This window comes from Balaenoptera musculus, chromosome 7, assembly GCF_009873245.2.
Source record: "Balaenoptera musculus isolate JJ_BM4_2016_0621 chromosome 7, mBalMus1.pri.v3, whole genome shotgun sequence".
In the NCBI taxonomy this organism is placed as follows: domain Eukaryota; kingdom Metazoa; phylum Chordata; class Mammalia; order Artiodactyla; family Balaenopteridae; genus Balaenoptera; species Balaenoptera musculus.
The window spans coordinates 31525805-31550033 of record NC_045791.1 but is presented as its reverse complement, the minus strand read 5'-3'; the positions used below and the strand labels follow the sequence as shown (position 1 = coordinate 31550033).

The 24229-nt window shown below is 38.3% G+C and overlaps 1 protein-coding gene across 1 annotated transcript in view; it reads right to left on the bottom strand.

Moving 5' to 3' along the window:
• Nucleotides 1-21954, bottom strand: part of ACVR2A (activin A receptor type 2A) — an 84891-nt gene extending 62937 nt beyond the window's left edge. The window contains exon 1 of the mRNA XM_036857407.1: nucleotides 21282-21954. Coding sequence (XP_036713302.1) covers nucleotides 21282-21336 — 55 coding nt within the window. The 5' untranslated portion in view covers nucleotides 21337-21954. The remainder of the gene's footprint in view (nucleotides 1-21281) is intronic.
• Nucleotides 21955-24229: the final 2275 nt, after the last annotated feature.

Sequence of the window (24229 nt, the reverse complement as noted above, 5' to 3'; positions counted from 1 at the left end):
TGTTTCCTCTGCCTCTGTCTGGCCACTCTCAGTTCCTTTAGTCCCTTTCTACTCGAAGTACAGGGACTGAGAGCATGGCATCACTGGGAGCCTGTTAGAAAGGTAGAACCTCAGGCCCCACTCCAGACACAATGAATCAACATCTGCATTTTTAACATTATCTCCAAGTGATTCATATACCTATTAAAGCCTGAGAAGCTCTGCACTAATTTACTATGACCACTATTATAATATACAACAGGTATCACAGAAAAGGGCAAATCTAGCACACATCACTTTCAGAGCCTTAGCCTAAATCATTCCCTTACACACACTGCTTCTGACTGAGCAGTAACGGATTCTGTAATTGACTCTCCTGTTCTTACAGTCACCTCTCTCCCTCTGGACTTAATACTTCATACCATTTTGCTGGTATTGACATTGGCTCCACTGGACAATTCTCACTCTCTGCCCTGAGGCTTTATGTCCTTAGACCTTGAGGTTTCCGTAATGGCTGTCTTACCACCAGAAAGCACATCCACCAGACTTGACAAGACAACATAAAATAGTCTTCCCACTTTATTCACCTGACAAAATTCTAATCATCCTTCGATCACCTCAAGCATCACTGAGGGAAAACATTACCTGACTCCCTCCAAACTGAATCAGGCTATCTTTTTCTACAGTCCCAGGAGCTCTAATATTGACATAATGTGCTGCATAATTTCTAGGTTACTAATCATTCTCCTCCAACTAAGCTGTGTGTCCTCTAGAGTAAAGACTGTGTCTTATTCATCTCTATATTCCCAGTTCTGCCACATGCTTATTGTTTACTGGATGGCTAATAAATAAGTCTGGAGCTCAAGAGGGAGATCAAAGTTAGAGATATAACTATGGATACCTACATTTAGATAAAAACTAAAGAAGAGAAATGGGATTACTTCAGCAGGGAAGGTTATATGGACTAAGAATTCCATAGGGTTGAACTCTGAGAAATGCAAAACTAAAAGGATGGGCAGATTGAAAAACTGACGTGGTGAGGAACTGTAGTCAGAAACACTGAGAGAGTTAAAGGGACAAAAGAATTTCAAGAAGGAACAGGTAGACAATAGCATCAAAGTTACAGGAAAGTCAAGTAGTAACCGAATATAGATAACAAGAATCCTTTAGATTAGGCAATTAGAAAATCATTAATCTTTGAGGGAATTATTTCACGTACTTTAGGATAGCAAAGAAAACAGAAGGTAGGATAGAAACTTTTCAAGACAGTGAGAAGAAAAAGAGAGACTCTTTCACATTAATGTATTCAATAAATATTTATTGAGCACTGGACACTAGGAATGCAGTGATAAACATGAGGGCCATAATCCCCATCCAAATGGTGCTTTTATTTTAGCAGCAATAAATTCAGAAAAAAACAAAGCCCAGAAGGACTCAAGAAGACTAGACCAAGTAGAATCTGAAAGGCATCCCTCACCTAGTGAAGTCCTAAAAGATAACTAAAGCCCCCCCTTCCCCAAAAAAGAGAAAGAAATGTCTGTTAGTGCCTAACACCATTAATTTTAATAATTAACATATGAAATGTTTTTATATTACATTTTCAGTTTCAGAATGTGTATTATGTTTAGAGTGTAAGGTTTATCACTCCAAAGTGACTAGTTTCTTAGACAATCAAAGACTTCATATTCCTTTTGTAACCTCCATAGTAACTGGCATAATAATGAGCACACAGTAGGTACCCCTTAAATGACAGATGATTTCAGTTATAGCTACATGGATTCAGGATACAACAATACTAAAGTTTTTCTATAAATTCAGTCACTTAAATTCAAATCAAATCCCTATGGATTTATTAGTTTCTACTACTCATTTGCCACCTTTTATTCATTATTCCTAGCCTAAGAAACACAGAAATAAGGGACTTCCTTTTCTTTCTGTTCTCTTCATCATCTTTCAGTTTTCTGCAAGCTGATTTATAATTTAAAAGTTATGGTAACAGAAAACTGAAGTCCTTGGATTTGGAAAAACAATGTGTGTGTTAAATCTTTTTACCAATCTGTCTTTTTGTTTTAATTAATTAATTAATTTGTTTAAATTTTTGGCTGCGTTAGGTCTTCATTGTGCGGGCTTTCTCTAGTTGCGGCGAGCGGGGGCTACTCTTCATTGCGGTGTGTGGGCTTTTCACTGCGGTGTGTGGGCTTCTCATTGCGGTGGCTTCTCTTGTTGCGGAGCACGGGCTCTAGGCGCGTGGGCTTCAGTAGTTGCAGCACGCAGGCTCAGCAGTTGTGGCTCGCGGGCTCTAAAGTGCAGGCTCAGTAGTTGTGGCGCACAGGCTCAGTTGCTCCACGGCGTGTGGGATCTTCCCGGACCAGGGCTCGAACCCGTGTCCCCTGCATTGGCAGGTGGATTCTTAACCACTGTGTCACCAGGGAAGTCCCTACCAATCTGTCTTAATATGAATGCAGGCAAGGGAATCACAAATCCAAATGCCAGAACCACTCATTCTTGTCTAACATGTTCTTCCTCACCCACCAATCACAGGTAACAGGCACCAAGTAAGCAATTAACAACCACTATCATTAAATTCTTTTCCAAATATGAGTCAAAAAGAACCTTGGATTTGCCTTGTTCTACATGAGCAAATTTCAATTAATTCAACCTCTCTGAATCAAGGATAATCATTTTTAAAAGATGCATTTACTTTGATCATTTGATTCACTAATTACTCAAGTGGTGATGAGAGCAAATGAATTCTGACCTAGTTCTGATTCTGGCTCACTGTATAACCAAAAGGAACAACTTCTGTTTCTCAGTCTTTAAACAGCTGTGGACAAACAATTACTTTCATTTAAGAGGTGGAGAAAGTTCTGCTATATCAGCTACAGTACCCATGATATATTATCAACAACTCAATTTGATAACTCAGCATTTTTTACTACATCATAGGATTTGAGGAGTACCACAAATAGCAGCTGCTGTCAGAGTGGGAACGCGGGAGGGAACCCTGGCAGAACAGGTTCAAAGAAAGTCGCATTGCACTGGAATTGGTAACTCCTGTTTTAATACACATTTTAGAATACGTGATTCAATAGAATAATAGATTTAATCCCTGCAGATCTAGGCTACATACACTGGCTCTGCTACTTATTTAGTTAGGTATCCTTAGGCAAGTCGCTGAATCTCAGTTTCTTCACCTATAAAATGGGGATAATACTTATCTTGTAGGGTGAGTCACACACATTATCACTAAAACTTAAAAGCACTTAGCCCAGAGCATGCAATAAGCAGTGACTATTAATAATGGCTGTTTTAACAAATGGTAATAATTAATAACATCATTGTTTTACATAATGATTGAGCTGTGATACAACTTGCCAGTTCCAATTTTGACCAAAGAAATGTAATAATGTAAAATTGTGGCACACGTGTAACAGGCCTTAACCTAATAATGGCCCATTAGGAAAACAATTTTAACCATTCTTCATCAAGAGCAAAAAGTGATTAAGAAAAGCACTTCTGAAGCAATCAAAGGCAGGATTTACCTACAAATTTCCTTCAGCAATAATTAACATATGTGGATTTATGATTGCCATCAAGCTATCCAAGCAAGAGCAAAACAACCTCTGCCCTGGAATTAGAGCTCATTTTAGTGCTTCCTACTGCTGTACTGCTACTTCTGGCTCCCGCCTTGCCCAGCGCCAAGCATGAATTTCTTAAAATGTGGTATAAGGATTATCTGCAAAGCAACTACCTCTAGTATAAATGGCTGCAAACACTTCCTCCCCTAGGGTGGAAGACAGCAGAGAATAATGAGGCAAAAGTTGGTCTATACTTTCACAAAAGAACACAGAACTTAAAAATCAGGGTTTAAGTTCTAGCTCCACTGGTTAGTGACTTCAGACTAATTCTATTATCTTAGAGTCTGAGCTAAAAAAACAAACAAACAAACAAAAAAACATGAAACCTATCTCAAATAGGTTCACATAGGATCAAATAGGAACATACATGAAATCACTTAGAAAACTATATAGCATTAATAAAAAGATGTTACCCTCCCAGAAGTGATGATATTCAAATATTGAGAAAACAAAACGACATACACTTTTGGAAGTTACAGTTATTCCCCTAACACATCCACTCCCTTTTGTCTTTTTTTTTTTAACATCTTTATTGGAGTATAATTGCTTTACAATGGTGTGTTAGTTTCTGCTTTATAACAAAGTGAATCAGTTATACATATACACATATCCCCATATCTCTTCCCTGTTGCATCTCCCTCCCTCCCACCCTCCCTATCCCACCCCTCTAGGTGGTCACAAAGCACCGAGCTGATCTCCCTGTGCTATGCGGCTGCTTCCCACTAGCTATCTATTTTACATTTGGTAGTGTATATATGTCCATGCCACTCTCTCACTTTCTCCCAGCTTACCCTTCCCCCTCCCCACATCCTCAAGTCCATTCTCTAGTAGGGCTTCGTCTTTATTCCGGTCTTGCCCCTAGGTTCTTCATCACCATTTTTTTTGTTGTTTTTTAGATTCCATATATATGTGTTAGCATACGGTATTTGTTTTTCTCTTTCTGACTCACTTCACTCTGTATGACAGACTCTAGGTCCATCCACCTCACTACAAATAACTCAATTTCGCTCCCTTTTGTCTTTATCTCACTTCGGAAAAAAGATTTTGAGGTACTCTCATTTGTGAATATATTGATACTACTGAATGATGCACTACTCCACTCTATAGTTTTCTGAAAAGATCTCCCCATATTTCTATATAAAATACCACCAAATTACATAACTGGAAATGTTAGTGCAGTCGTCCTTGGGCATCCAAGGGAGATTGATTCCAGGACACCTTCCCCACCCCTCCCAAGGATACCAAAACCAGAGGATGTTCAAGTCCCTTCTATAAAATGATGCAGTATTTGCATATAACCTGTACATTCTCATGTATACTTTAAATCATCTCTAGACTACTCATAATACCTCATGCAATGTGAATGCTATGGAAATAGTTTCCAATGTGCAGCAAATTTGGCACTTTCTGGAATTTTTTCCCCAAATATTTCTGATCCCCAATGGGTTGAATCCACGGATGGGGAACCCAGGGAGAGCCAACTGTATTCTTCCCTGGATACCAGCTGATGTTTTAGAATTAAACCAGAGTCCAATAAATATATAAATAAATGTAAATGTTGTAAATAAAACAAACAGTACTGTATCCTAAACAAAACAGCATGGCCATCTGCCAAAGGTCAGTTTCTCACTAAATATACGAGAATGCCCTCAGTTTTAGATTCACTATATTGTACTCATTCATATTCAATAAACAGTTTAAAGCTAGACACTGTGCTAGACAAAAACAACAAGCAGCATTAGCAACTATTTTTTTAAAGCCTTTTTTTTTAAGAGCAGTTTTACGTTCACAATAAAATTTAAAGGAAGGTGCAGAAATTTCCCATATACACCCCTGACCCCACACATGCATAGCCTCCCTCATTATCAACATCACTCACCAGAGTGTTACATTTGTTACCAAGGACCAACCTACACTGATACATCACAATTATCCAAATTCCATAGTTTACCTTAGGGTTCACTTTTGGTGATGTACATTCTATGGGTTCAGACAAATGTATAATGACATATACCCATCACTATAAAATCACACAGAGTATTTTTGCTCCCCTAAAAATACTGTTCTCTGCCTATTCATCCCTTTTCTCCCCCCCGATCCCTGGCAACCACTGATCATTTTACTGTCTCCATAATTTTTCCTTTTCCAGATATCATATAGTTGTAATCATACAGTATGCAGCCTTTTCAGACTGGCTCTTAGTAATATGCATTTAAGGTTCCTCCATGTCTTCTCATGACTTGACAGCTCATTTCTTTTTAAGTGCTGAAAAATATATACTTGTCCGGAGGTACCACAGTTTATTTATCGATTAACCTACTGAAGGACATTTTGGTTCTTCCAAGTTTTGGCAATTAGGAATAAAGCTGCTATAAACATCTGTGTATAGGTTTTTGTGTGAAAATGTTTTCAATTCCTTTGAGTAAATACCAAAAAGCATGATTGCTGGATCATATGGTAAGAGGATTTTTAGTTTTGTAAGAAACCACCAAACTGTCTTCCAAAGTAGCGATACCATTTTGCATTCCCACCAGAAATGAATGAGAGTTCCTGTTGTTCCACATCCTTGCTAGCAGTTGGTAGTGTCAGTGTTCCAGATTTTTGCCATTCTAATAGGTGTGTAGTGGTACCTAGTTGTTTTAACTTGCATTTCCCTGATGACATATGATGTAGAGCATCTTTTCATATGCTTATTTACCATCTGCATATCTTCTTTGGTGAGGTATCTGAGGTATCTTTGGCCCCTTTTTTAATCAGGTTGTTCATTTTCTTCTTGTTGAGTCTTAAGAGTTCTTTGTTTATTTTGGATAACAATCCTTTATCAGATATTGCAAATATTTTCTCCCAGTCTGTGTTTTATCTTTCAAGTAATATTTTTATTGAGTTATTCAGAATGCCTACTACATGCCAGACATCATTCAATGCACTTTAGATATATTAACTCACCTACACTTTATAACAACTGTATAAAGTAAGTACCATTATTATTTCCATTTTCCAGATGAGAAAGGTTAAATAACTTGCCCTAGGTCACAGAGACAGAAAATAACGGAGCCAAGATACATCACAGCCACTATGGCTCCAATGCTCTTAACCTACAACAAATACTAACTTAGCACTATAATGAATGAGTCTAAAAGAACTCCAGGTCAGCTAGAAGACAGACACATTAGCAAGCAATTATAACACAGAACATGGTAAGCGGTACCATAGGGGTAAGAGATTGGGCTAAAAGATATTAAGTCCAAGTCTTCAGATATTACTAGTTGAAACTTTTTCTATATGAATTAGTAATTCCCATTGCAAAATCAAGAATCTCAACTCAGCTTGAGAAAGATAAACACATTTTACAAGTATCTGTCATCTTTCCATTCTATTAACCAGGTATCTGTCTGCTATAGTTTCATTACTTTTCTAGTTAAGAACAACAGCCTTCCTATCAATCTACTTCTTCCCAAGACAGTTCCAAATCAAGTTAGAAATCAGAATCAGCATAAATTTGTTTTCACCATACTTGCTAACTTAATACCTAAGAGAAAGAGATGTCTTAAACATGGATTTTGATTTTTAAGTACCTAAAATGGGTAACTAAGTCTAGACTAACCAAGTATTGCTTAAGAGAGGCTTTCTTTTAATAACTAAAAAAGAACTATTTTCAATTAGCATATCAAAGCTACAAGTCTCCAAAGCCAAGACTTCAGCTTGTATCACAATTAATAGCAGGTCCTTTTCTACCTACACCCACTTATACACTGCCACTTGGGAACAGCCAATTCATCTGGGTGGCCAGGTTGCCCAGCTACTTGGGTTTCCCTCCTCATTCTCCTTTCAGCTAAAGACAAGATTATATTACTCTTCCTCACTAAACCTCATCCTCAAACCCTTCCTTGCTGTTTCTAGTATGAATTAACAGTCCATGTTGGTGGTGAGGTATGAAGGAGCAGGGATAGTAGTACAGAGGAGAAATAAGAAAAATTAAAGGTAAAATGACAGAGCCGCTTCTTTTCTAACACATCATGTCATTCTTCACATAGAGTTCCTAACCATTTTCTTCCAGTGGCCCTGTCCTAATACTAGTGAGCTGCCACCAATTGGGATGTTTTCCATCCTCTGAAACACAACGGAAGTCATACATGGCTTCTTTCCCTACAGGGAAAACAACATGGTATAATGTATCAAGCACATATTCTTAAATAAGGTAAGAATCTGTTTGAATCTCAATTGTGATGCTTATTAGCTGTATGACCCTGTTTTCTCACCTGTAAAACAGGTTAACTACCTCATAAGGTAGCTCTTTACCAGAAACACACTGTCCCAAGTGGTCAAGAGGCTTCCTTTATATTTTTCATTTGGCTCTCATATGCAGTAAGAGGGGAAAAAAGATCTCAGGATCAGTATCTCAAACCCTTAGAACCACAGGCTTTCAAACATTCTGACTACAAATCACAGTAAGAAATACATTTTTCACTGTGACCCAGTACATGTATACATACAATCACACACATAACCGAGGTTTCACAAAACAGTACTACCCCTACTGTGTGTGATTCATCCTGATATTTTCTATTTTCTTTCATTCTTCTCTCCCCGCCACCTTTCTCCTCCCTAATCACATATACAAAGCGCTTTTTAGTCCTGTCACCATACCACCCTACTGAAGCCCCAGGGAGCAGGGTACTCGAAATGAGAGATCAGGGAAGAAGGAAATTCTGATAGTGCTGGGGAGAGTCTGTGTTTCTTCTGGTCTGAGAAGGAATACTAAATCCATTTTCCCTCAGACACAGTGTTATTCCTGGGGATAAAGTTGTATTGCTGGAATACAGAACACTGGAGGTAAAACAGGCTTGTAGATTGGTCTGGGAACGTAACCAACACAGATGACGATCATCCTATAAGAAAATGCTTCGCAGGTTCCAAACAAAGTTTTTGGAAAATAATATATTTATTTCTAAGTTGGGAGAGGGTGCTACTTATACAATGCACTATGCCAGGGGTTGTTAAACTATTGCCCATGGGTCAAATCCAGTTTGCAGCTGTACAGATGCTGAACAATGGTTTTTACATTTTCAAATGGTTGAAAAAAAGAATATACTATTTTGTGACACACGAAAATTATATGAAATTCAAATTCCAGTATCTATAAATAAAGTTTTATTGGAACGCAGTCACACTGACTCATTTACGTATTGTCTATGACTGCTTTTGTGTTACAACTGGCAGAGCTCAGTAGCTGCAAAAGAGACTGACTAAAATATTTACTATCTGGCCCTTTACAAAAAAGTCTGTGGACTCTATCCTAAGCACTTGAAAGCATTCAATATTCATTCACAAATATTTGTTAAGCACCTATTATGTGTCAAACACTGGGGAAACTACAGTGCATAAGTCGGATATGGTCCCCCTCATAAGTATTAATGGAAGGCAAGTGGGAAAAAAAGTTTGGAGGAATAAGAAACAGTTGACTTGTTTGTAGGAGCTATGGGTCACTGTAAGGAATAGACATCCTTCTAAGATTTTATATTCAGTTGTTCACAGAATTAATTCCTTTATTCACAGGGTAAAGATAAATGTCTACTGATGAAGAATCACAAATTCTGAATTAAAAGTGTTATTACAGTTCACTTGAACCTCTCCTATTGCTCTCCTTGAGAAAAATCATTTATTACAAATATTTTGAGTAACATTATGAAGTTTTAAAAGCTTCATATATATGTGTGTGTGTGTATATATATACACACACATATATGAGTGTGCTTATGTCTGTGCATGCAGTCTTTGATCCTCACTGTAATCTTGTGAGGCAGTATTATAAACTCCATTTTACAGATGAATAAACTATGGTTATGGAATTTTCCCAGGTTCACATGGTATATCACACCATGGTAAAGAAAGGCCCAACACATAAGTTTTCTCCCTACAGAATGTTTGTTGTTTCTACTATACCTGCCCCCAAACTGCATAATTAACTACTTTCACTGAATTTGAAATGAAGGACCTACTGCTATTTGTTTGTTTTTGAGAAAACCATTCTTTGCAAGCAACAGCTACGCTTGTACCAACAAGATTAGCTTCCACTTCTGTAACTAGTCCTTGCTGTGTAACCACATGTTCCAAAGGTAGAAAATTCTATAATCTTGTAACAGACTAGGCTCATCTACTCTTACGCTCTCTTAGTGAGCTGATTTCTTTCCGTATCATGGAAATAAGACTAGATATTAATTATAAAAATCCTGCTTAATCAGGGTTGCTAAATATATGTTGCTAGACTAAGAATTACAAATCTTGATGTAGGGCTATTCTTGGGCTAGAGCGGTGAAAGATAAGATCTGTAGATAAAAGACCAAAACTACCCTTCACTAATTCAAAAAGAAAAAATATGTAACAATATTCTTCTCTGACCTTAAGCTTTTAATTTTATTTCATTCTTCGGTTTGACTAGTTTATTCTTCATAAAATGATTCTGACAGAGATAGTTAATAGAGAAAATAGTACCTGATAGTTTGTTAGGTCCTCTCAGCAGTTAAACCCTACTAATTTAATTGCTTCTATTATTTCTAGCCCTCTCAGCTAATAGGCAATCTCTATTTACATTTTAACAAACAATATAATTAGCAATTAATTTCCTAATTCAACACCCAAACCAGGTATTATGTATCTCTAAAGAACTAAAGAACAGAATATTTTAAAAGGTTACCTGGAAAGATTTATTATGCAATATTTACAGAGAATAAAAGGATGGTCATTTAGAAAGGGATTTTATTCTTCTTCTGAATGCCTACTAATCAAATTGCTTTACTATTACCATGCTCATCTTGAATAATTAATATCTTGCAACTGCCCTTACTCATTTTTTATCATTTTCTTTTAGCTTTGACTTCTCATTTCTCCCCAAACCATTTTAAAGTGTACTTACAGAAGTTAATTTCAACTCTTAGCTTAAAAAAAAAAGTCATTAGCAAATTCTACTCACTAACCTTGTATGTATGAAACTCCACTACCAAGTAGCACAAAGCCTAGACCAGTTCTTCTTCTAGAACTACTTTAAGGTCATAATAAATAAAATGGCCTGTAATATTTACAGGGTGAGGCTACACTTCTTTACAGAAGAAGATGGCTAACCAAAGACAGGCAGTTAGGTTTACCTACTTCCAAAATGAAAGAAACTAAATGAAACCAAATGAAAAGAGGCAGCCACTATTATATTGCTAAATTCAGTAAAGTTTAACGTCTCTTCTGGCTTTATCTCTGTGTAATAATGCAGTTTTTCCCTAGTCAAAGATGATGCTGCTGAACTTCTGCCAATATAGTTGATTTCCCTGTGCCAAGCACCACCTCCCCCTTCCACCAACAGTAGAGGCTTGAAATCTTTCAGATAAAAATATTCAAGCTAACTACTTAACAGAGGCGATAGCCCTGAGTAAAAATAATAGCCCACAGTATTAACTATTTATCCTTTCAGCCTTTATTGTAAGACCTTGATAACCTGTAAAGATATCAAATTCCTAAGAATTAAGATACAAAATATGCTGAGTTTTCTGCTTCTGAATCTTCAGCCGTATCAACAATACCGTATATTACATGTTAATAAAGAGGTGACATTATTTTTTTAAAAATAGGCATTTGAAAAGAAGTAAAGCCAAAGTTTCAGAGAGAAATAGGAATGGTTAGTAGGTAAGAAAATAAATTTGCAGGTGCATGGAATCTAAAGATAGGAATTTGCCACAAAAATTCAATAACCTCTGGTCTGTGTTTTATCTCTTTTTGAGGCTTTTTTTTTTTTTTGAGACGCTGTATTCAGTTCTCACATGCACAATAAGCTATCCATTTTTCTTAAGTAATAATAAGTAGGGGAAACAATGGGGTAACCAGTAAAATAAGAGAGGAAGACTGGTAAGTGTAGGCAAGTGCTAGAAAGGATCTTAGAGAGTCTCTCTAGCTTAGGTCGACGTAACAGTCTCCTAACTGGTCTCACCTCCTCACTCCTACACACCTCCAATATATTTTCCAGATAGCTGCCAGTGATCTTAACACATAACCCAGGTCAAGCTCCTCCTTAAAGCTCTTTGCTTTCCATTGCCCTTTGGATTTTACTCTCTTTCCCAGCTTAGATCAAAAGCCCTGCAGGATCTTGTCCCTATCTATCTCTCCAGTCCCATCCTTGCATTCATTTCTTCAGGCAGCCAGCCAAATACTTACTGAGCTTCTACTCTGTGCCAGAAACCGTGCCATGACCTGGGGGTACTGTGATGAATAAGTGAAAAACCTTCTCTCAACAGAATTTACACTCTAGTAGTGGAAAGAACAGATGATAAATAGGTAGATAAATAAACTGAATAATTAGAGACTGTGATAGGTGATGTGAGGCAAATAAAGAGTTACCCTCTCAGAACCCTGTCAGAGCACATATGACAATTTGTAATTATTTTATTCATTTGACTACTTACTTTATGACTGTAAGCTCTGTGAGGGCATTATCATGTCTGTCTTGTTCACTGCTACATCCCAACCACTTAGCAGTACCCCTAGCATGTAGTTCAATATTTATTTGTTAAATGAATGAATACTCATTTCATCCTCTTTAAGTCAGTGATGAGTAAAGTCTTCATGGTTACCAAGGTCAAAGAAGAGTCAGTAGGAAAGCAGGAATTTAAATGAGAGACTCTTAAGTTTTAGTACAAAATATTATACCACATTAAAAATATTGACCTCAAAACTCCACTGATCATGTTTACGAAGCTTGTGGCTGGTAGCTGGTACTGGTACCCCAAAACTGACTTGAGAATCTTTCAAGATTTTACATGAAAAGTTTTAAAACACTTAAGGTTTAGGTGAAATTTCCTATGAGAAATACTTTAAATTCCAACAAATAAATAAAGATGAAGGTTTAATGCCAATGTTTCCTTTTAATGCATGCTAGAACAATGAGACCTTAAAGAACTCTTTGTAAAAGAACTATGATAGCTGAATGTTCTAGATGTTTCCTGGCACCTATTTGGCAGCGTTATTGATATTTTCTTCGGCTGAATCATTTAGTCAGAATATTATTTCATATTAACTTATAAGTAATTTACTAGCAAATTTTTAAAACCTCCCAAGAACTGAATCTGTATATTTAAATGTTTTACATATTACGTTTTTAAAAATAAGACCTAAAGATAGGTTAAAAACTGACATGTATGTAAGATCTACTATGAACCAGCTACTGTGTTATGTGGCATATTATTTCATTTACTACATCTTGGTATACAAATTTTAAAAAATTAATCTCAGCGTTTTAGAAATTTGCTAACATCTGATAACTTGCCCATGCCTCTTCCTCTTGAAATAATGCCTTGGAACAAGCTTGATTTACAATATATCATAAAGATGTGAAGACCAACAGATTTTTCCCAGTAGAGGTCTCATTTCTATAAAATATAGTTAGTAATCATAAGTAGGAAAAAATCCTTTCTCAAAAGCTTTACATAAGATAGGCTTATTACTATAACATGTAAAGACAATTCCTTTTTGAAAAGGCAATCCCCCCCCTACATGAGTCCTCCTAATAATTATCTCATTGCTTTACATTTATTTTTCTTCAGCAACATTAGAGAATATAATGATTCCCAATATGATTACAGCTACTGATAGTCAGCCAAAGAAAAAAATACTTTTATCTAGTCCAAAAGAATGGTATTGAAAAGGTTTAGGATTCAGGTCTGAATCACATATACCAACTTCAGAAAAGTTTCTAAAACTACTTTTATAAAACAGTATAATTTACTGTGAAGAAAATGCCTCACATAGATTTCAAAGAATATAATCTGAATGACCAGTATGAGCAATCACTGCAATTACTGGAATCTGACCATTATTTAAATACAAACAACACACTGAGCTACTAGAGCTTAGAATTAACGCAACCTCACAATGGAGACCATACAGTGTATGTGTGTTAAAGAATATTATATGCTCTCATGTTTTTTATGAACTCTTATTTTCCCAAACTTATGTTTATATTTCCATTCATGCTTATATTCTAAATTCATCTCTGTCTGTAGAATTTCTTTAGTTATGAAAGTGCTTCCTATTTTCTTCTGGCTTGTTATTTCTTTACCAATTTTATTTAGTAGTGCTACCATCCTACCTTAATCTCCAAGCTGTTTTTCTATTTTATAGTCCACATACTATAAGTATTTGGGACATCCATCAGGGTCTCTATCATCCACCCGTACCTCCTCTTGGTTTTAATTACTTTTCACATCTGGATTTAACACTCTCAACTGAGACTGTTCTACTTCAAGCAGTTATAAACATTTTTTCATCACAGAAATCTCTTCCTCAGATTTAGTCAAAAATTCCCCCATTTCAACTTGCCTTCCATCCACAGTAAAGTTTACTCACAAATGCTTTCTGTATTCCTCATCCCACTTTGTTCCTAATCCCTCACATTAAGATGAATATACTTAACCTCCCGCCAAGGCGGGTTTTTTTTCTTATTATTGGGACTTATCTCCTCCAACAAGCCTTTCCTAAATGAAAAAATCTGAACTGTTCAAATTACAATCTAATTTTGTTTTAGCACCTTTGTGTGTGCATAAGTCATCCAGCTAGTCCAGGAGATAGACGAGCTCAGTCAGAGTAGGTCCATGTTCTCCCTTGGGACCAGTTTTCCCTGTATTCTGCACCTAGGCACAAGTTCTCCATATTTTTCACTGCGCATATTTTTTATTGCACATATTTACGTAGGCAGCTTCCTTCTCTACTCAGAGGATTGGGTAGAAAGAATAAAGCCAATATTTTTTAGGAGTTTAGAACCCATTAATGGGTCACTGAATTAATTAATGGGTCATAATCAAAAATTTGTTAATGAAATAGAATATAAAAACAAACAAAAGTGTCCTGAACACAATAAGTTCATGAAACTTCTATTTCTGATAAATACACATACATATTTATGTATATGGGAACTGAGTCACGACAACGTGTATTTCTTATTGTGGGTTATGGTCAAAAAAGCTGAAAGCCACTGAATTTGAAGCACTCTACGATGTCTTCTAAATCTATACAATTCAAATTATATTAAAAGATTTAGTCTAAGGAACCGAGACACGGCATTAAAAAAGGGGGCAGAACTTAAGGATACTCAAAAAAACAACCAGCAAAATCACTTTTTCTTAATAAAATGTCACTATTAAACTATATTCTTAGAACTACAGAATCATAAAGCTTTTAGAGTAGGAAAGAAAGTTCAGAGATCATCTAATCCAAGTTTATCGCTTTAATACACAAAAGAAACTCAGGCCCAGAAATGAAAAAATGTCACTTCATTTATTCAGTAAGCATTTGCTAAGCATGTATTGTGTACCAGGTTTTAGGAGTGGGTTTGTGGATAAAGAGAAGATGTCTTCAAAGAGTTCAGAGTCTATACTGTATATATGCAAGTAAACATTTACATTAATTACTGAAATCAAGGTCATTTATAAAGAACAGAAATCAACTAACTCAATCCGGGCTGAGTGGCAGAGAACTGTTGTTTTTAAAGAGGTGGTACTTCTCAGTCTTAAACACAAGGAGTTAGCCAGGTAAAGAAGAAAGAAATAACATGTACAAAAGTACCATACTAATATACAATAAAGGAGGACACATTCAGGAAACTGCAAGTTGAGTTTGTATATCTGGATATAGGACTCATGCTGAGGAGAAGCCACAGCAGAATACCTAGAATTTATCTGACATTTAATCTTCAAACCACTATGTGAGGTAGGCACTATTAATAGCCCCATTTTGTAGATGACAAAACTGAAGCACAAAAGGTGAAGTGATCTGCCTAAGGTTAAGTTGTGAAGCAAGGATGTAAAATCAAGAAAGTCTAACTCCAGAGCCTATACTCTTATCCTTATACCAAGAGGTTAGAGAAAACAGGCAGGATATAAATGATAAAGGACCCTGTATGCCCTTTTAAGACTTCAGATTTTATGTTAAAGGTGACTCACAGTCCATGAAAGGTTTTAAGCAGGAGTGACATATTCAGACTTATTTTTTAATGAGGTCAGTCTGGCAGGTATGTGGTTGGATTGGAAGAGGAATCAGTGGCAGGGAACTTAGCTAGTCATAGCTAGAAAGATACTACAATAATTCAGGTAAGAGAAATGATAGATGAGCTGTACAGTGGCAGTGCTGGCACCAGAACCCAAGTCTACTGACCACCACAACCGCTTAAGAACCTCCCATTTTTCCCCTTAAGTCACCATACTAATAGTTTAAGAAATCCAGCCTCAGGAACAACAGCACGTTGCCTTTAGGCCCTTTTATTAAACAAAGCGTAACCACTAGATGTGTTGTGTATATGAAAGTGACTAACAGAAATCCAGTTGGAGAACGACAGAAAGTCAATTGCTATCTGCAGTTTTCTCACCTTCTTGACTTCTCCTTCTCCTTCCTCTATACACTATTCCTGGAACTTTCATGTTCAATAGTCAATTTGAAATCAATGTTCTGTCTAGACATGACTATTATAACCTAACAATTAAATCCACCACAGAGGAAGTCTAATGTGGTCCCAGCTGTAGCAATAAATATACTCTCTGGTCTGCTGAAATTTTGGCTTAAACAGAGGTGATGAATGAATAATAATAAGAGATAGACTTTTTGAAAGCAGCAAGAGTTAAAGAAAAACAGAATACTAAAAAGGGATATGAATAAGAGCAATGTAAAGTTCAAGCCATTTGTTTCCAAGAGAGTAACACCAGTCCCAAGTGTGTGTGGTATTCCAGAAACCAACAAATGAAAGAACAGTAGAAAAGACTATCTGGTCAATTCTCAAGCATTCTAAATTCAATCCCTTTTCATTTAAACCCAGGGTGAGCCCTCCTGAGTCACCCTTGAGACTAAGGAACAAGTGGGTTCCACAAGCAAGCAGCCTACAGTATAGGGAGGGAAGTACAGAAGGGACAGAGAAGATAAAGAAGAGAGGAAAGTAGAAAGGGAATCACAATGAAAGGGAATGGAAGAAATGATGAGTTACAGAATATGGAATAAAACTGAGGAGTGCTAGTGACCTCAATATCAAATGTTGCCAACCTTACCTAACTTACTGAGGGGCACCATGATAGTGGCAACATTAGAGAGCATGAAAAGACAAATTTAAATCACAGATTTATGAGACACCAACGATGAGAAATAAGAATAATGACAAAACTAAAAAAACAAAATAGTTTTAGAGTCTAAGAGACAATTTAAAGATTATTAAAATCTCATTTGGTTTAGTTATGCTTTACTTCTCATGAAACAATGAGTCTGATGGACACAAAAGGTGAAAATGTCAGTTAGTACCAGAGACATGTCTGGGGAGATGTGTTACAAAGAAAGTATGAAACTTAACTTGTATACTTTTCTGTGGGAACAACTTCAGAATTTTTCCTCTCTATTGGTTAGTGCTACTTATTTTAAGTATTTCACTCTAATTCTTATCCTGGCCGGCTGGGTTAACTTCCTTAAAACCAGAGTTCAAAACAAGGTAAGCACTTTTTAATTATGGTCAAATTTTAACCTCAAAAAGGACAAGGGTCTGCAATAGATCATAGAATATTACTTAGCAGTATAGCCTAAATGAGTCTAATGGTAACCAAAACCCAGATAATGATTCTCAAGAAAATTATGTAATTAAGAAATTACTTTAAAAGTTTCTTAAAATTAAAGTTTGCTAGGTAAAGGAAATACTCTTAAAAAAAAAAAAAAAAAAACTCAAGGTGTAAATTCAGTTCTTCCATTCAGGTAAAATATAATAGTGAAAATATTTCTTCCATACGAAACTTACAAAACTTTCAGGTACCATATTAATCTCTCTCTCTCCCTCTCCCTCCCTCCTTCTTCTCCTTCCTTCCCTCCCCCCCCCCACACACACCTGCTGCCACCACATCACTCACAGTAATTTCAATAAGGATAAAAGGAAATATTCTTAAAGATGATTATTATGCAAAGAAACTACTGAATCAAAACAAATATAATTAAACTTGATACCTTGACCAAGCATTCATCATATGCACGAATATGCAGTCTTCATAGGTACTCCATTATAACAAGAGATTGGAGAAAGTTTATTCAAAACAGTCAGCAAAATATTTTTATTAAAGCATAATAGGATGAAATAATGTGTATACCTATAGCCTATTTTTCTAATCATTCTAATTTTACAAGATAATGAAAACTCTCAATACAAGGTCAGCTGGAGATCATCAATACCATGTACCTGTAAAATTCAGATGACTAACTGTGTGAGGGGGAGCAGAGACCTTTTACTAATACACTAATGCTTTTTAAAATTAAGAGTTTAGAATAGGGCTTCTCAACCTGAACACTACTGACATTCTGAGCCAGATAATTCTTTGCTGTGGAAGGCTGTCCTGTGCATTATAGGATGATTAGCCAGCATCCCATCCTCTACCCACTAGATGCCAGTAGCACACCCTCCCCTCCTCCCACGCAGTTGTGACAACCAAATACTTCTCCAAATGGCCCCTGGGGGAGAGCTGCGGGGCTGGGGAGCAAAAGTCACCCAAGCTTGAGAACTACTGGCTTATCATAAACAGAAAAAAATGAATTGAGGGAGAGGGTGTTGTTTTGTTTTTCTTCTGGTCTTAATGTTCCAAGATATTATATTTGAATTTGATCACGGACTATATTTGAGAGATTCTGCCTTTGAAAACAAAGCATGTAGTATCTATCACTTGTTAGTCAAAGTTCAGAAGAGTCCCAGAAGATTCACTGTACTGCCAATGACCCCTCAACCACACATACACACACATCCGTGCACACACACACACACACACACACAGTATTGCCTAGCTGAACTGAAGAAAATGCACACAATTACTGTATTTCCATTTCTTATATCATCAAATATATGGACCAGACTGTTCCAGTTCCCACAGAAACCAAGAGAATTCTCAACTTATCCAATGCAACTCAAATACCACAATAGCTGCATCACTCTAGATATGATAAACCTAAGTCCTAGAGCAAATATTAAACTCATCCTCACATTTTAACAAATTTGGAGGATGATACAAACTAACCATAATGCTTTAAAAACAAAACAACTAAGAAGTAGATTGGTGCTTTGAAACAGAACCTGAGGAAGGATAAGAGTAATGAAAAAATTCAAAATCAAAGGGAATGTGAATGCATTTCAGCATGAGGGAAAAACTCAAAAATGTTTCCCCCAGAATGAGAGCAGTGAATTATACACTTGGCCATATCCTAGAGGAACAGTCTACATAATCAGTCTCCAGTATACATACCATGGGATGGAAAATGAAAAATCAAAGTCCACAGAATACTAAAGAAAACAGTAAACATCCATCCTAAACACCTGAAATAAAACTGCTCTTTACTACTGTTCTTCACCTGATTTTTTAAAAAATCAAATATACATAAACAAAAAAAATTACAACTTCAGAAATTTTTTAATTCTCATAAAATTAGCCATCCTCATGCTTCCAGCAGGCCAGATTACATATTACATAGAAAAATCAATTCGGAAAAAAAAAACATAAAAATCCTTTTTTAGACTGCATTTGATGCATAACAAAAGCCCTTTAAAAAAATCAGATACTTTAAGTAATAAAAATCTTCATGTATAAATATGGATGAAAGTCTTTAAGATTTATTTCAATTATCTTCAACAGAATTATATTTTAGTTCAACTAGGATTGTTTATTTTTTTAAAAACTATGCAACGATGTTTAGTTTAATGTAAGTGCAATATCTATGTGCTCTCCAGCAACAAAATTACTTTATTTCAAAATTTTAGCTATTAACCTCCTGACTCAGTGAAAATAATCCTACAAGAAACTAATGCTGAGTTCTTTTTATTCCCAAGCCAAGCAGAGGAAGCTGTAAGATCTGTAGCGACAGCCTTCTTTTCCATAAGTAATACCTTGCGACTGCTCAAGAACAGCCTCCTTCACCAATTAGTGTGACTCAGGTGGGTCTGGGAGGGAATAATGTCCACAGTTCCTTGGTCAGTGGCCATGATGCCCCTCCTCCTCAAGGGCAGGAGATCAGAAAAAGGGATGAGAACAAGAGGAGTTCACCAACCAGAACATATAGGGCCAGAGGAGGAAGAGTACTACAGGAAAAATTAAAACTACATGGTTAAGTTATGTCACAGAAGCAAGAGGTTTAATGTTATCCAGTATTCATTCATTTCAGAGACACCATTGTTTATCTTCCTCCCCAAACCGTGCACAAAAAGAACTGTCAGCCTGCCTTAAGCATGTTCTTTCTTCCATTTAAACAGACATGATTCTGTTGGTTAATCTCTGGCAATGATCGCCATTTCACAACACATTCAGCCCACCCGGAACTGATCAATACCACTACAGACATAAGACTAGACTTTATCCATTTATTAACCACAAGGAAATGTACCATTCAGCAAAATTCTATACATTACAAAAGATTCTATTAGAAAGGGGGGCAGGGAGGATGGGTGGACACGGACACACACACACACACAAATACACACACCACAGAGGTACACAAAGAAAAGACTACCACCCTCTAATTTCCCTGTGGCAAACGAGATAAAGACATGGCCACGAAACCTGTCAATTCGTTGTCCCCCTATAATTCTATCTCACAACCTAGTAACTGAATATTGAATTTTATGATAAATAGATCCACTGCCACTTTAAAATTGTTTCATCTATCAAACTAACTCTCCTCCTAGGTACATTTGCACACCTCTGAGCTAGATGCTGTATTCATTTACAGAATTTCAAATACAAAAGACTAGTTTTCCAACCACTGGTTGCAACCACAGAACGTTCTCACAAAATCAAAATTTCAAATATAAATGGGCCAGATTATTCTTCCAACCCTGGAAGACTATAGTGTATTTGACAGTGTGAACAATTTCAAATGGGCTGTTCTAAACCGAAAACAATGCTTCAATACAACGCGTTTAAAATAAGTATTCCGTAGGTAAGCAAAATCTCTGCCAGAAAAGAGCACATAAATGGTGGTTGAAAGCCAGCACATTACCAACACACAGCGGCATACCTCTTCTGCACTGGGTTATTGCTAATAGTCCAACAACAACAACTACAACTATTTTTAACACTGCTGGACACTGAAGTTGAAGAAAACGTGAGGGGAGACCCAGATGAAATTGCTGATATAATGCATTGTTTCTCACGGTCAAAATTAAGTAGCAGCTGACTTGATCTCTGTTGTGATAGTCACTGAAGCACTAATTAAAAGACGTTAAAACACAAACAACAACAACAACAAAAAACCACCCTTATTTTGGAGGATGCCACACTAAAGGACATTTTGGAATACGCCTTTCGGGTCTCAAACCTTTGCATAAATTGTCACTTGTGGTATTTGCGGCTTAATTGCAACCCAACCAGCGCTGTCATCCAGTGTTACGGCCACAAACCATGACTTTCTCACTTCCACAACAACAGAGCAGTCACTCTTACCAACCTAACTCAAAACGAGGAAAATTCACGGAGATTTCCAGATCATAATCAGCCCTGGGGGGCGGCCGCCGAGGGGCTCGGGGTGGGGGGAAACCTCCCCAGGCTCCGCTGAAGCTCGTCGACCCGACAACAACCGCAGCCGCCAGCAGCGGCAGCGGCAGCAGCCCCGCCGCGCCGCGCTCCATGCACCTACCTGAAGAACAAGAGATAAGAAAGACGGCAAACGCCAACTTTGCAGCAGCTCCCATTTTCCCGAGGCGCCGGGGAAGCCGTAGGAAGTTCTCGCTAGATATCCAGTTCCCTGGGTCTTCCTCGGAAACAAACCTCCTGGTGTAAAATCAACCGTCATAAAACATATTCGGAAGCCCCGACCAAAAAAGCGTTCACGGGGTGAAAAAAAGAGGAAAAAAAATGAAAAATAAAAACAGCGAGCACAACAATTAAAAAAAAAAAAATGCACCACGGGGGAAAAACCGCCACACACAAGCACAACACACAAAACCAAACAACGAAAAGCCAACAACAACAAAAGCGGGTTTAAATCACTGTCAAAATCACTGTCAGCTCCGCTCGCCTCTCGGGTCTGTCGGAACAAAACGCCAGGCTGAGGCGACGAAGAGGCGGCGGCTGCGGCGTCCGCTGCCGCCCGGACAGTCCGGGAACCGAGCTGGGTCCGACGTCCGGACCGACCTTCAGCCCGGACACCCAAAGTCCCCCGGACCACTGGCGGTTGAGCTCGCGGCGGTGGCGGCCGAGGCGGCGGCGGCGGCGCGGGGAAGGAGAGGCGGGCGGCGGCGGCGGTGCAGGCGGCGGCCAAGTTCTGGTCCAGGCTCTGGCTCCGGCTCCGGGCTCCGGGCTCGGCCGCGTTTTCGGTCCCCTGGCCTCCGCCGGCCCCGCCCCCTAAACTTCCGGTTCCGGCCCGAAGCTGGAAGCCAGGCACCGCGGAGGAACGCTCCGCAGCGGCGGCGGCGGCGGCGGCGGTGGCAGCGGCGGCCGGGCGCAGCGCGCGTGCCGGGCCGGGAGCGCGAGGAGATTGTCGGGGAAGCAAGGCGGGAGCGGGGGAGGGGTGAGAGAGCGAGGGCGGGGCCGGCAGGAGGGCGAGGAGGCGGGGCGGGCGGAGGCTCGATACCGCGAGGCCTCGTGGTTCGGCCTGCTTGGCCTGCTGGGCGGTGGGGCTCCAGTGGGTGGCAAGTGAATGCTGTTGGGGTCTCGAGTGCCTGGTTTCCTAATCGTGCTCCACTGGCCTCTCTGCGGACCGCACGCCTAAATGGTCAGGGAGAGCCCAAGAGGAACAGGACCCCGGGGCGGGGCGGGTGACTGGTGACTCCTCCGGGGGGGGGGCGTCTGCGGCGCCCTGTCTTTCCTCTGGGGGGACGCCTCGTCCGCTCTGAAATCCCGGGCGCCGGGAAGCCGGGGGTGGGAGTCGGTCCTCCGCGCCTGCCGAGCTGCAGGAGCTGGTGTTTGTACCCGCAGTCCTAGCGGTGTGTCCCACCCCTGTGGCTTCTGCTTTAAGCGTTTTGTCTTTCGGCTAAAAGAGAAAAGAAAGGGGGGAAAATAACCCGCGGAGGATGGGCTGTCCACCCGGGCAGGATTTCCACGGCAATTATCATGATGTGCAATATGAATCCATTCCCACCTTCCCTTTTGTACACAAAGCATTGTGTTGAGAATTGTTCTGCATGTAATAGGTTCTCAAATATTTAAAACGCGCTGAAGAGGAAACCTGCAGATTTCGATCGACATATCTGATGATCAGACAAGTGTTTACTTTTTCAAATTTTAGTTCTTTTAGGGCTTATTTTTACCCCTTGATCCAAGTTGCTTAAAAGATGCTGCTAGGCGCGGAATGGGATCCAAAATGTAAAAGTAGGATCTCTGCCTCAGGGAGCTCACTGTATTTGCTGTACTCGAGTTGACTACAGAATACAAGCTGAAGAGAGTATTAAAGGTACTAGCTTTGTTATTTACCACACTTAAGCGAGCTCCGTGAAGATGGGGGTCTTACGTCTTCTTCCCCGTTTTATGCCAGCTCTAAGAGTGTCTAGCCTGATATGATAGGTGCTTAATAAATAACTGTATAAGTGACTAGGGGATAACTGCCTGTCTCTTAAATACAATATTCTCACATGTAATCTACAAGTTTGGGGGTTTTATTAATAAAAAATAAATAAAACATCTGGACTATATGGCTAATTCATGTTTTGCTTATGGTTTACTGATTCCCACATTTTCCCACAAAGCCAAGCCTTCTCCCTTGTACTTAATAGTGTCTTATTTTTCTCTTCCTCTAAATTACTGTGTATTTCTATTAAGTTCATCTTGTAACTATCTGGCCATTTCTACAGCTTGTCAAGGTTATTAGTAATCATTGTGGCTCTTTAAGCTCCCTCCAAGATTTCCAGTTCCCAAGTCGTGGTGCTCAGAATTTGAATGATATTGTGCAACAGTTAAGAAAAGTCCCTAGTTGGTCTTCAAGGTGTCTAAATGTAATCTCATATTATGTAGTTCTCTGGACTTTATGAGCTGGTCAAGAAATAAATATAAATCTTCCATTCCCTAACATTTCTGGAGTAGAAGAGTGTATTTTATTTAGTTCATTCAGGAATTTGATGTTAGTTAGTTATGCCCTGAATCAGGCCCCACTGTTGTCTTATCTCTGCATCGCTTCAATCTTTCTTGAATTGTGAAACCAGAGCAAGTGGAATAACTGGAATAACCAGCAATAGGACTAAAACTTGAAAATATATTCCTTATCTTACCACCCAAATTTCCAGTATAAGAACGGAAGAGAAGATGAAAAATATTTTTCTGTAATATGAAAGAGGAGCAACAAGTCAAAGTCTTCACTAGACTATTCTCTAATAGTTAAAATAACTCCATGGTAAAAGTTATTAACATCCAGTAACAGTAACTATGCATTTTGTTCCTGAATCTGTGTTCACTCCCACCCTCTGCATTTTTTAAAAATTCAAAAATATTTACTGTATATAAAATAGATAACCAACAGACACCTACTGTGTAGTACAGGGAACTAAACTCAGTATCTTGTAATAACCTGTGTGTGTGTGTGTGTGTGAATCACTTTGCTGTATACCTGAAACTAACAACATTGTAAATCAACTATATTTCAAAAAAATTTTT